At 40.3% G+C, this 13,670-nt stretch overlaps 1 protein-coding gene across 1 annotated transcript in view; it reads right to left on the bottom strand.

Annotated features, from left to right (window-relative positions):
- The window catches only part of KDM7A (lysine demethylase 7A), a 62,348-nt gene that overhangs the window by 37,854 nt on the left and 10,824 nt on the right, over positions 1–13,670 (bottom strand). Inside the window, exons 3-7 of the mRNA XM_019543890.1 lie at positions 9,588–9,705; positions 8,566–8,726; positions 5,647–5,788; positions 5,163–5,349; positions 4,269–4,431 (exon numbers count right to left, since the gene is read on the bottom strand). Of these exons, the coding sequence (XP_019399435.1) occupies positions 4,269–4,431; positions 5,163–5,349; positions 5,647–5,788; positions 8,566–8,726; positions 9,588–9,705 (771 nt within the window). The remainder of the gene's footprint in view (positions 1–4,268; positions 4,432–5,162; positions 5,350–5,646; positions 5,789–8,565; positions 8,727–9,587; positions 9,706–13,670) is intronic.

Here is a 13,670-nt window from a genome sequence, read left to right as displayed (position 1 = left end):
ACCATGCAGCTCTCAATAGCTCACCAGAACTTAAGTGGCCCTCCACCCAAAATAATTGCCCACCCCTACTTTAGGTTGTACATCCTTAGCTTGCTATTGAGAAAGTACTGTAACTAGTTGGATCATCATGCCCAAAAAAATAGCCAGTGGCTCAATTTCTAGCTGGGAGGGGTTATCAAATAGGGTTCCCCAGGGACTTGCTCTGGGCCCAGTATTGTTTAATGTGTTTAACAGTTTGGAGGATGGGATTGAGTACACACTTAGCAAGTCTGCAGACAACACCAAGTTGAGTGGACTTGCAAACACACTAGAGGGTAGGGATCAGGGTGCCAAAAGACTTTGACCAAGTTGACGAGTAGTCTGAAATTGAATGAATGACTGGCTAGGTTACATTACTGAAAAAAAAAAATGGACTTGGGGGTTACAATGGATGGTAAGTTGAATATGAACCATCATAAGACTTCTTGTTGCAGAAAGCCAATAGCACACTGAGCTGTATTAATGATCACTGGGTGCAAGTCAAGAGAAGGGATTCTGCTGCACCAGTGAGGCTTTGCCTGGAGTAATATGGGCAGCTTTGGACCCCACACTTTCTAACTTGTCCATATATTTCTTGAAGAGTCCAGTGGAGAGCACAAAAATGATTCAAGGTCTGGGAAACAGACCTATTACCTATGAGCGGGGATCCCGGTTTTCTGCTTAAAAATCCAAAATCCTCCAATAAAACCCCCAAAAATCCACATGTTTCTGCAACTAAAATGAAATGCAACTATATATAGGTATCAGTTGAATATAACATTTTATTGACATATTTACAGTTTGGATGCCTATCAGTGTCTCAATAATTGTAATAAAAAAATTCTAATGCCTGTAAAATCTGGCATTTCATTTTGTTTTGGGTTTTTGTTTTTATCATCGAAAAATCAGGGCTCCCCTTGCTCCCTTCACCTCAGCAGAACTCGGGTGCAGCTGTGGCTGTCCCTCCCACAACTTTGTGGCCCTGATATGCTGGTTTTCCATGGCAAATGGAAAACTTAGATCCATGTTTATGAGTACTTTGGGAGTATTGTGATTTTTTTTGGATCTCACTTAATGGACCAACTGTATACTTGTGAAAGATATTAAACAAGCTCTGCAACAGTGTGTTCTTCCTCAGGTCTGGATCTTGACTTATGATAAAAGGCTAAAATATCTAGGATTATTTAGTTAGAGAAAGACTGAGGGGGAATTTGATAAGTCTTCAAAACACCTGAAGGATAGCTCTAAAAAAAGTAGCGAAGATAAACCATGTGGCCGAAAGGAATGGGACAGAACAAGGAACAATGGTCTTAAAATTGCAGCAAGGGAAATTTAGGTTGTATATCAGGAAGAACTTTCTAACTATGTGAGTGGTTAAACATTTAAAAAACAGGCTTCCTCGAGGTAGAGGAATCTCCAAATCTTGTTAAGTTTAAGAGCACATTAGGCAAACACTTGTTTGAGATTATTAAAATCAGGGATCCTGCCTCAAGCAGTTGGACTAGACCCCCTGAGGTCCTTCCAGCCCTACCTTTCTACAATTCTGTGAATTAAAAATCTAGATTTCACATGAAAAAGATTAGGTCGTTAACAAAACACTGAAAAAAATGTTTAGATGCACTTAGAATTATCATGCGAAAGTTATACAAACTTGAGGTTCTGAGGAATAACTTGAAGTAAATAAGTATATGGCAGGTCCTGCCAGCAGTTAGCTAATAAGGGTTGACAAACCCTGTGCTAGATGCCAAATTAATTCACTTGAAGACCAAGGGAGACCATTGCAATATTCTACCCTGGCCTCCAATAGAACACAGGTAGTTCAACTTCCATCTATTAGTTCCCGTTTCAAGTTCAACAGCCATACTTGAAATCAGAGCTTAAAAAACTTCTAGAAAAAAATCCAAATCCTAACACAGATATTTCTAGTGACAGATTATCCAAAAAATCCTGGATATGCATTTTCAAAGACTTACTGTTAGAACTGTGCTCGTTTCTAATCCAAACTTTCCTAACTCTAACCTCCAGCCATTTGCTGATCTTATACTTTGACAAAAAGGGCACAAGAGAAGGGAATAAGAGGAAGCTACAGTATTTCAGGCAGGAGAAAAAAAAGTACACAGGCTATGAACATTTAAGCTAGCTAAAGCCAATTTCAGGGATCAGCAATGTTTTTGGCCAGTGCCAAAAACACCCCAACCTCAACCCATGCCTCAACTTGGCATGCCAGGGGCAGACCACAGCAAAGCAGCAAGGGGCCCATCCTTGTTGTTGGCGGCAGCTGCACACACCTCTGGGCAGATGGCAGAGGAGAGGCCTGGGCAATGCTGCCCCAGCCCCTTCCCTGCCTTTTGCCCTGAAATAATTGTGCTGCTCTTGCAAACATGAAGCTGGTGCCAGGGCTCTGGAGCTCAATACAGCTACTGGCAGCCCACCCACCACCTGCTGCAGCTGCCCAAAGCCTAGGCCAGCTGTGGCAGGCAGCTGGGAGGCTGCAAACAGCTGCATCAGGCTTCAGAGCCTTGGTGGGGCTCTATGGTGATGGACGTGCGCACGCACCTGCCGAGGAGGTGGCAGCAGGGCCAGGGTTGCGTGCCTGGGCTGCTCACAGCAGGTGACCAGAAGACTGCAAGCAGTCCAGACTCCAAGGCTAGCAGCAGCTGCCCAGAGCCTGGGCGGGCTGTGATGTGCCGAGCAAAAGGGCCTCGTGTACCACGCACATGTGCCACAGGTTGCCAACCCCTGGCCTATTTCTATAGGCATCCTCCTGCTACAAACAGAAAAGTAAATTCAAACCCAGTTTAGCCATCTTTTCATTATTTTTTGGGAGAACTTCAATGATGCTGAACATGTATGTGCATGGACAACTAATGCAGAAGAACACTAGCAACCCTAAAAATATTCCGAATGACCTCTATGCTATACAATACCGACAGCACTACTTATACAGTGTTATTTTGGTTATGGAACAGAAGCTGGGTACATAAGGTCTCACAATCTGCTTAAACAATAAGTTAAATTTGAGAATACAGCAATGATCTCTTACAACATAAGAATACAATTTTGGGAACTTTCCAAATGCATACATGTTGGATGATGTACTCTGTATGGAGTGGAAAATGTTACTCATTTCCCCCACTCTCAAATTAAACTTGCTATTGTCAGGTCTCCTGCCACCATCACAATTAACCAAGCAACAAAAGCATAAAGCAAATTATCTACATTTTCTTAAGAGACTACATATTCTTTAAGATTAAGAGCTAATATTCTGCCTTTTCAGACTAGGTATTTCAAACACATTTTTTAAAATTTACCATATTTACCCGAATCAATGACAAGCTTGAATTTAAGACAACCCCTCAGTAATCAGATTGCAGACAGAGAAAATATATAAAACTGTGTTATAATTTTCCATGTAGAGCAGTGAACTCCAACCTTTTTAAACAGGAGGAGATCACCTTTGGCATTTAAAAGCAACCCAAGATCTACTGTGCACTGCCACCACCCCCTGCCCAGCAGGTAAGTCTGTGGGGAAGAAAAGGGATTGGGGGAGCAGATCAAGGCAGAGAGAGAAAAAATTAATTTGGGGGCACACCTCCCCAGCAGGTCAGTCGTACTCAGCGGGGCCCCACTCAATTTGCCCCTGCTCCTGCCCTGACCATGGGGGCCTTGATCTAGCCCCCGCCCCTTCCCTCCCCCATGGGCTGACCTGCTGGGCTGGAGCATGTGCATGCATGTGGGCACTCAGACCCCACCCCAGCCTCAGATCTACTACAAGAGGCTCTGAGATCTACCAGTAGATTGAGATCCACTGGTTGGTGACCACTGATGTACAGAATCTAAGTAGTGGACAGCCATCTTAAAATTCATCCCCCACCCACCACTGTTACAGCAGGGAAAGCAGTGGCAGGGGGAAGGTAGTAGGGGAAACAGGCAAGTTGTAGATGGTGGGGGAGTAGGACTTGGAGGCAGAAGCAATGGGGCTGTGGAGCATCTACCTGCCACTCCCCACCTCATACTCTAATCCAAGACCAAAGGGTTCCACCTCCAACCCCTCAGCATTAAATGGGGGAAAAAAGCCACATCTTGGATTTGAATAAATATGATAATTGATTCCTTAACATTTTAGGATAACATCTAAATACTGAACGTATAATGCATCTCTTATGATATCATGAATTCACTGCAGATAAAAATATAAAAGGAAATATAGAAGGATACCAAGTTCTGAAATGAAGCAATAAAAATCTTACCTGTTGGAACAAATAAAGTGTGTCCTTGCTTTACCACACATTTGTAACATTTGTCCACCTTGTTCCCAAAATATACTTCACTCTGAGTGACTGATGAACTCCAAGATTCATAAATAGCCAGATTTTCATCTGTAGGTTTGATCAAGTAAAAGATCTTTTCACCCTATTGACAAAATAGTTCAATATGAGGTATAGCATATAACTTCTGATACCTTTATATAAGTTGCGTTAATGTTAGGCTGGACTTGTGGCCTTATAATAATATTATCCACTTTGACACAAGCTTTACACACTGCAGTATCACGCATGTTTTTTCAACACTAATATCTCACTCCTCAATCCACCAAAATCTGAGTGTAGTATATTCCACTCTGTTGGTTTTGCAGAACAAACAATGCCACATTACAGAACTGTTTAATAGTTCAGGATGAAATTAGTGTCCAATCATCCTCTGCTAGATAGGTGCTGCAATTCAGAGAGTTTTGCAAAATGACGTTAAGAGAAGTTCTAGCAGAGTGTGAAAAATCCTTAGTTCTATGAAAAATGTTAAAAGGCACATAACCACAGAAAAGAGAGGAGGAAGAAACAGGGAAGAAGTGGGGGTAGAACAGATCATGGAACATCTTTTTCTGCCAAACGATCATCAGTACAGTGCCCATTAGCCTAGTAACACGATCCAAGACTGTTAGTTTCGGTCTAGAGGTCAGCTAAGATAGAATGCTTAAAAATAGTGGCATCATCAGTAATTCTTCTTCGCCCCCCCAGCCTCCCAAGCAAACAATTTCACTCAAGTATGCAAAGAAATTCCCAAACACAGGTTTCTTTCATGGCAGAAAGCTACATGCTGGGCTGCACTTTTTTCCCCAAATGCTCAGAAATGAAGAGCCTTCTTACCCAGAGAACATGGTACCAAACTGATGTGCCCCCAAAATCTATATGAAAATCAGTGTAGCTGTCCTGGACTCCCATCAAGCAATATTTTTGAACAAAAGGCTTAGGAAAGACAGAATCATCTGGCCAGTAGTTTTCTACCCAGGAAAGCTTTCTGGCAATGGCAGGGACTTCCACCAATTCAGACATCCTAAAAAAAAAGGAAAAGGGAAGTAAAATCCAAAACAATCACATACTACTAAAAACTGACACTTTTAAAATGTTAAACTTTCCTGAAACCAAGGTTACTAACTTCAAGTTGTAAAAATGTTTATTTGTATCCTGGTGTCACACTGTCTCCAAAATCAAACTCACTTATAACTTCCAACATTTGTTACCCATTTTCCAACCATTGCATTATGTTTTTACATGTAACTTTACTTTAGTGAAAAACCACTTTTTACTTCACAGGAATCCAAGTCAAGCGACTTCAAAATAGTTTACTCACTTTGTGTCTGAGAACTCCAGACTGATCACATTTAATACTTTTGGTCGATCAGGGTTCATGAAATACTTAACATAATTATGAAGCTTCATTTTACTGTCTGCCTGCCTTGCCACATCAATCACGTCTATCACTTTGTCACCACCTGTAAAAATAATACTCTTAAATCTCATTGTAGACAAGTATCCATTTAGCATTTTAAAAGATAGATGTTTAAACTTTTTTGCAAGATACGATAATCAATTTCTACTACTCTCATCTATTCAGATTAGAAACGGATAAGAATAAACCCCATATCTTATCTAGTTCCAGCTTAAATGGTTACTGTTGGCTCAAGGATATAACTGAAGCTAGATGTTTTTAAAACAAGTCACTGGCAGTAAACCAAAGGGAAAAGGAAGAGCCTAATATGACTGTGGCTAGTTTATATATCATTTTGTGGCTTCTGTCACTCAAAGAAAAAAAAAAGTGTAGAGGAAGTTATCGAAGACAGATTTATTGCTCTATTGGTCATCAGCATAGAACCCAAGTTCTTGAACTCAAAACATGCATCTCTTTAAAAAAGTAATACAGCTTGTGGCCCCTGTCCTATATATGCTTAAGCACATACATGAAACTTTAAGCACTTGAGCAACACCACTGAATTAAATTACTCACATGTATAAAGTTACACATATATTTAAGTTTCCTTAGGTTTGTGGCCCACGTTTAAGTAGTTTTAATGACAAACCTGCGGAACTGACAGAGTCAGGAACTATCAAGTTTCAGTCGAGATAAAAGACATTAAGATACATTAAATTAATATTAACAACATTAATATAATGTATCCCAATAACAATCCCTGTGGCAGGTTGTGGAACAGTAAACTCTAAAGGGATTCCTATATCGTTATCCTCAGCAAAAGTCACTGCTAGCATATAAAGTCAGCCTTGTGAAGGGGGTTAACAAGAAAGCGGTATAAAAAGATAAGTTACACTACCCAAAGACAGATACAACCAAGTCAGTTGCACATGCAAAGTATTCACTAACACTATTAAGAGCACCAAATGCAAGTAACTTACAAATCTTGAAACATACACACAAACAATTAAACACTGAAATTCATTTCTAGTATTTGATATCTAGACAGCTTTCCTATTTCACAGCTGCAGTAATAGGAACATACCATATGGGGCATTAGAATGTCACACCTGAACCTGAAACCGGGCCAGGCCAAAATTTGGTTGTTCTGGCACCTAACAACCAAATTCAAATGACAAAATAGTTGACGTGCTAACCATTCTACTGAGCAGTCAATCAAGGCAAACAGCTCGTTTGTAATCTATAGTATGGTTACAACATCCAACACTACGTATTTCCTACATTCAAGAGCCATTATAAAATGCTGACAGAGGCAAAAGTCCTAGTTTTTAGTTCACTTCAGTATGCTACCTCCCTCACATCAGCAAAGAAAAAGTGCATGCACAGAGCTCTCAAAAGTATCGCATTATACAGTAAACTCGAGATTGCAGGGGGCTCAGTTTCATTGTACCCCTTCACCATCTATTCATGTGGTATTTTGGAGGTCAGGGACTGCCAGCAGGCCTGATGGAGTAGCAAATCCTCTTGGATGTAGCCCTTTGGGTTTCTGACTCCCATCCTTCTCCACCCGTCCAGGATAACAATTATGAACAGAGCTAGACTGAAATTTCTGACAAAAGTTTCACTGGAAAAGTGTCAATTCACTTAACCCAAAATGTTTCATCCAAATATAGTCTCAAGTTCAACAAATTTTACTAAATCCAAAAAAGAATACTGAAGAAACATTAACTACATTCCTGGTGGATTACTCGGCTGCAAAGATCAGGTGCTGCTGGAGCAAGGGTGTAAAAAAAGTACGGCCCATGGGGCAAATCTGGCCCACTAAGACACTTGGGGGGGGGGGGGGGCAGTGCGCAGCCTGGGCCACGGGACATGCTTCCAATCTCGCCACCCCCAGATGCGCAGTGGGGCTGGAGCAATGTGGCAGCTAGACTCTACTTCCCAGCAGCCTCAGTGGCGCCAACTCCTTCCAGCTGCTGCTGCTGCCACTGAACCCAGGCCTGCTGCCTGGGCACCCTGTCCTTTCCACCGGACATCTATCGAAGTGGGTGGGACCCATGGGGGCTGGGTCTTCAGCCCGGTGGCAGAGGTGAGGTCACGGGCAGACAGGCTGGGTCCAGTGGCCTGTGGGCCCAAATAGTTGCCTACCCCTGTTCTACAGTCTACTCCTCTAAAAGCAGAAAACAAAATCAGAGTTTCCAGGACCCCTGCTGGGCTGATCAGGAGCCTGGGAGACATTGCTCCTGGTTCTGCAACAGGGAGTACAGATGTCCTGAGATCCCCGTTATAGAACTGGGTCTCTATGCCTATAAGTAAAGTACTCTCTCGTATTTAGTATGTATTAGCAATGTTCATACAGGGAATCAGTTTTGGAACAGCCACCTTACTGTAAAGGCCAACACTATATAGCTTGCTGCACACTAACTGCCCCAGGACCTAAGCTATTAAAATTTTAGACTGGCCCCACCTCAAGAATTAATGTATTGCCAGTACAAAAACACTGGTCTGTTTGCTCACCAAGCAAGAGAACCATCCAGATAAAAACCCCATAATCTAGTGTTTATGGCATGATGTAGAAGGAACAGATGTTGCACATTTACTTGGTATCATCCACTGAAAAATTGAGTATTGAGAGCTGAATGCATCTTTATCATATTTATACCAAACAAAATCCAAGTTGGAGGTTTAATATTATCCTTTGCTGGTCTTCTGGTAAGAAGTGTTCAGCTAAGACCACATACATTTGACATCCCTAAAGCTATTAACAGCTGTGCAAGTATTTGCACTTTACTTAAATCAACATATATTTAGAGCATTTATACATATTGCGGAGACCCTTACCCACATAGCGTTCCACATCCAAAACAGAAAAAGTAGGAGGAGGAAGTCTAAGCCCTAGGCCATCTAGTTTAGGAACCATTATAGGAACATCAAATCCATGTTTCTCCAGGTATCGGTGTGTTAGCTGGCTGCCATGCATTTTCAAAATGATTTCATCAGCACTGATGGGGGTAGAAAATAAAGGCATTAGCACTGAAATGCAACATCTTTTTGAATAAGAAATTAGCAGAAGATACATTCACTTAAGTAGAACCTCACATTTCAGTTGCAGACATAATCTAAACAAGGCTAATAAATGGATCCAGTTTTGTGAATTTAAGTTTTCAACAGGATGACAAGCCTACTGATTACATGTAGTAAAACTTTAAAAAGACAACACATTTAAAGCTAATACTTTCATATACAAGAAGAATTAAAAAAGTCACAACTTTAAGAGAATTTGAGAAAGGCAGTTTTATGGATAATGATCACAAGAGTACAGTAGGAAAAAAAATATGCTTTAAAGAAGTAGCTAACCATTATCTTCTGGATAATTAAAAAAACAAAAAACAACAAAAAACACATTGTGGCCTTCTTCCTTCATCATTCTCTGAAATACTATCATGACAGAAACTGGGGAATAATATGTAAGTGTCGTTTCCCACCCCCCCCAACACAAAAAAAAAAATTGGGAAGGCTGAGAATGCTGAAAGAACTGCACTGCTAATTATTTAGGGACTTCTAAGTGATTTGAGGCAATGTCAATAGATTCCATTAGGAAATCAGTAATTTTGTAGTAATAAGTAGGAAGTAGCAACTCCATGGGCAAAACAATGAGTTACAACATAGTGACTAAGAGGCACTTATATGGACCTGAAATGCTGAAGAAATGGAAAAACTTGAATTCTCAGGAAGGAAAGGAGCTGGTGGGTTACGGGGAAGCAGATGAGGCTGGAGTGTTGATAAGGGGATGGGGCTTGCAGACATATTCAACACCCAAGGCTTTGGCCCATTCAATCTGACATCTAAGTAAGTTTCCACACCTTGGGAATGAACGAGCTTGTAGTTGTTTAACAAACGTCCCTGTTCCAGCTTGGACTGGTTTGGAACCATCATCATATTCTGTGTAGTCATGTCTGTGCCAGTTCCTCCTCTTCTTCACTAAAGGATTAAAAAACTTAAAATTAGTTAATGCTGATGTCACAAAGACAAATTCACTGTTCCAACAGAGGGTCAGACTAGGCAGATCCGTAGAAAGCGAGAGAGATGGGCTCAGGTGTCCTCAGGCTGAGGAGGGGCTAGAATTCAGGTCTCCCACTTCCTGGACAATGTTTTAACCACTAGACCAGTGGTCATCAACCTTTTTAGAATTAAGACACTCCTCTGTGACTTTTGTGAATTGAGGAACACACCATTTCAAAAGCCAATTTATTATAGTGCTTACCAGCCCGCAAAGAGGCTAGGCAGTGGAGCAGGGAAGTGACAAGGCAGGGAAAGCCCAAGGGTGCCCTTATCTGGTTTACCCCTCACACATCTTGCAGCACCCCTCAAATGATCTCACAGCACCCCTGTGTGATATGGCATCCTGACTGGGAATCACTGCACTAGATTACCACGGCAAAAAGATAAGCAAGTCCTCCTCCTCCTGTCACTAAGCTGCATGCACAATCTCAGCTTCAAACAGGGTATAGCTACACATTCGTTAATGCTCAGTAGCGAAAACACATTACATTTAGTACATCTAATATGAGGTACTAACTAAATACACATTAGGCTGCCTTAATGTGCAGTAGCAAAAACGCATGCTTTTTTAGCAATGCTTAATGCGCAGTAGCCTAATTTTACTGCACGGAAGCAGTTTTTGTTGTGACATTCCAAGGCACAGTAAGATAGGCTACTGCGCATTAAAGCCCACATGTGTACACACATACAGTCCCTTCGCGTGGTTTTTCCCTCCACATAAGGAACCAAGGATTTAGTCATCAGTTTATGCAGAATTAGACTGCAACAGAAAAATCTAGACAGAACTAGACTGCAACCAATATTATTACATGCAAGTTAGACACGGACACAAAGATGGGCAACCTGATGGCTTCTGAGCACAGACTACTATAGAACCGTAGGTGGCTGGGAACCTTTTCAGTCCAAAACATGGGCATGTAATAAGTCTATGCATTTTAGTGCTTTTATGGTCACTGAAAGGATATTTGTAGATATCTAAAAGTGCAATTTAGACATTTTAAAGGCAGATTAGAATCCATGTCTAAATGTATAATAGGTCCAGGAATATAATTCAGGTTCTCATCATCAGTCCTCTGTTTTAAGAAAATACCACTTAATATTAGTATTCATTTAGCATCAATACACTATAATCACATTCTGCTGGGTACTAGAGCAACATGAAAATTCAGTCCGACTAATTCAAACTATTATTTCTTACCCTGTCTCACTTACCTCATTTCATCCTTTTATGAATAATACTTAATGTCTATCAATTGCTTCACATGGTAATTGAGGGAGACTATATATAAAGTTGTGGTTTTCTTTAGAAGGAAGTTTGCCCATCCGTGAATTTGACAATGTAGAACATTTAAGATGAATACGAGTTTCCTGCGCTCGCCTATTATTCATGAAGCTAAGAACTATAATTAAATTTCCAGCCACGTGCTTCAGTAAAAAGGATCATTAATCTATCAGCTTGGAAGGAACTTCTGATGAACTCAGCCCCAGGTTATCGCCACCTTTAATGGTACCTCCAATGTACCATTAACCACTTAAGGGAAAATGAAAAAAAAAAAAAAATTTAAAGCCTCAGGCTTATCCATGTTTTATCTTTGGATTACTTCTAAAAATGAAAAACTACACCAAACCAAGCTCAGCTATTTTGTTACCTGCTATTAAAAGGCAGCTGTTCCAAGATACATGCCGAGATCGTCTCTAATACAACAATTAATGCAAAGCAGGAACTTAGCATATCGGCAATGAAAGAGCTAGTATTATTTTTGTGTATGAATGAATAGGTCATAAAATAGACACAAAATTATCTGGCTGATAAAACAGATATCAATCTAAGCCACCGCTGTCCAACTGGTAGCCCACAAGGGGCCAGTTTGCAGTCCCTGAGCTCTCACCTGGCTGCCATTCCACAAAGTGCTCTGGCTGCAGCAGCAACCACAGGTTCTGGCTTCCACCCCACTGTGGCCACAGTGTGGAGCAGACCAGTCCAGCACAGCCTGCAGTGCCAGGGAAGCCCACGGCATGGGATACCAGAAGAGTGCAGTGCAGCACAGAAGCTCATGCCTAGGGCGCCAAAGGTGCGGCCGAGTCACCGGCACCTGTGCACAGAGCCTATGTGGAGGAGTATCCACATGCTCAGTACAGCAAAAAGTACACCTGAGACCAGGGGAGCCATGACCTGTGCTGGTGCAGCTCCTGCAGCACACAGCCCTTCTTGGTGCTACCCATGCACGAGGCCCTCTGGCCACTAAGTTGGACAGTCCTGATTGAAATACAATAATACTACAGGTTCTTACATTTACAATCCCAAGCAAAACAAAATTCATTAAAAACATGAGATACATTTAAGATAGGCTCTTCAAACATGCAAAGAAGTTTCATTACATCCAAACTACAATGAATTTTAGCAAAATTGTAAAATTAGCGCTTCAATTAGAGATAGGATTTTTTTAACTATAGAATTTTCTACTATTGCCAATGCCAGCTACTGTCCACCAATGATTGACAACTATTTTTTTTAATATACATCTCCCAGCCATTAAACATGACAGGCAATTATTCCTAATTATATCTTCTTTTCTGCAGAGCTAATAAACTGTACCTTCTAAAAGATGCTTAGGAAAATAAATTGGCTCAATTAAAACACAATGTTTGTAGTAACTTACTAAAAATCGGGGTTGTAGAGCTAGTTTCAGGGGTAAGCTATTCAAATGATTTTTAGTAATAATTGAACTTACCTGTTTATTTATGAAGTACATTTTAAAGCCATTTCCTTAATCATAAATAATATGTGATAATGTAACAAATTAGTAGCTAATCCTGATTTACAACATACAGAAAGTCATCAAATGCGTGATACAATAATCTACTACAGCTGAAAAAAATGTAGCAATTGCATAGGGTTTTTAATTTTACGATGCAGAACTGATGTTTAAAAATAGGTCTTTTAAAATATTTGACAGCTACCAGTAAAATTCTCTTTCAGTTAATTCTTTAGTATACCACTTGATAGCTGAAATGGTGCTTTATATAGCCACAAGAAGAATATTTGAGAACACAGGGCAGTATGAAGAGAAGTTTCTTGTTTACTAGTCTGTTAAATAATTTTCTATGGTTGTTACAATCCAGTATGGCTTGGATATAACGAATGATATACAAGCAGATGAGAAACTAAGTAACTTCACTGAACAAATTCCTTTATATGAAACACTGAAAAGGTTAAAATATTGAAAAAAAAATTTAAAAAAAAAAAAATCAGAGTTAGAAGTGGGACAGGAAAACAAGCTAGGTGAATTCAACCAGAAGTTTACCTATGCACAGTAAAGTAGGGAGCTAGCTTGTAAATTCCATTTATGTTCAACACATCAGGACAGTGACCCCGCTGTGACAAACTATACCTATTCTTGCATATCCTCCTCTTCATGTTTTTTGTTCGCCTCTCACAAAGTGCAGTGTTTAGCACTGGGTTCATAAATGTTGATTGTATTATGAGACCCTAATCCCTGCATAAGATCTCCAGTGGTATAATCAGCTGTTTTCTACTGTCATATAACATGGGATCCGATTAGGAGTTGAAATAAGATGGGGGAAAAAAGATGCAAGAAAGACATCTGTAGTATTGCCAACAGTTGCCATATTTAATTATATTTTTTCTTTTAAAAAAGCTACAGATCCTGGAGTCAAAAGCTTCAACATTAAATTTTTACCTCTAAAGGTTACAGATGCTCTTGAAAATGACAAAAAGCGTAAATTAAAGTTTTCAAAACAAGTAGGAACAGGAAAGATTGCACAATGCACTGTATTTTATAAGATTAATTCCCACCCCACCCCCCAACACACACAAGAATGTGTTAATATGCACCAAAGCTAGATTAAAAAAAAAAAAAAAA

This window comes from Crocodylus porosus, unplaced genomic scaffold (genome assembly GCF_001723895.1).
Source record: "Crocodylus porosus isolate Cpor-Errol unplaced genomic scaffold, CroPor_comp1, whole genome shotgun sequence".
Taxonomy (NCBI): Eukaryota; Metazoa; Chordata; order Crocodylia; family Crocodylidae; genus Crocodylus; species Crocodylus porosus.
Note: the sequence above shows the minus strand (reverse complement) of the source record. Positions and strands in the feature narration are given on the sequence as shown.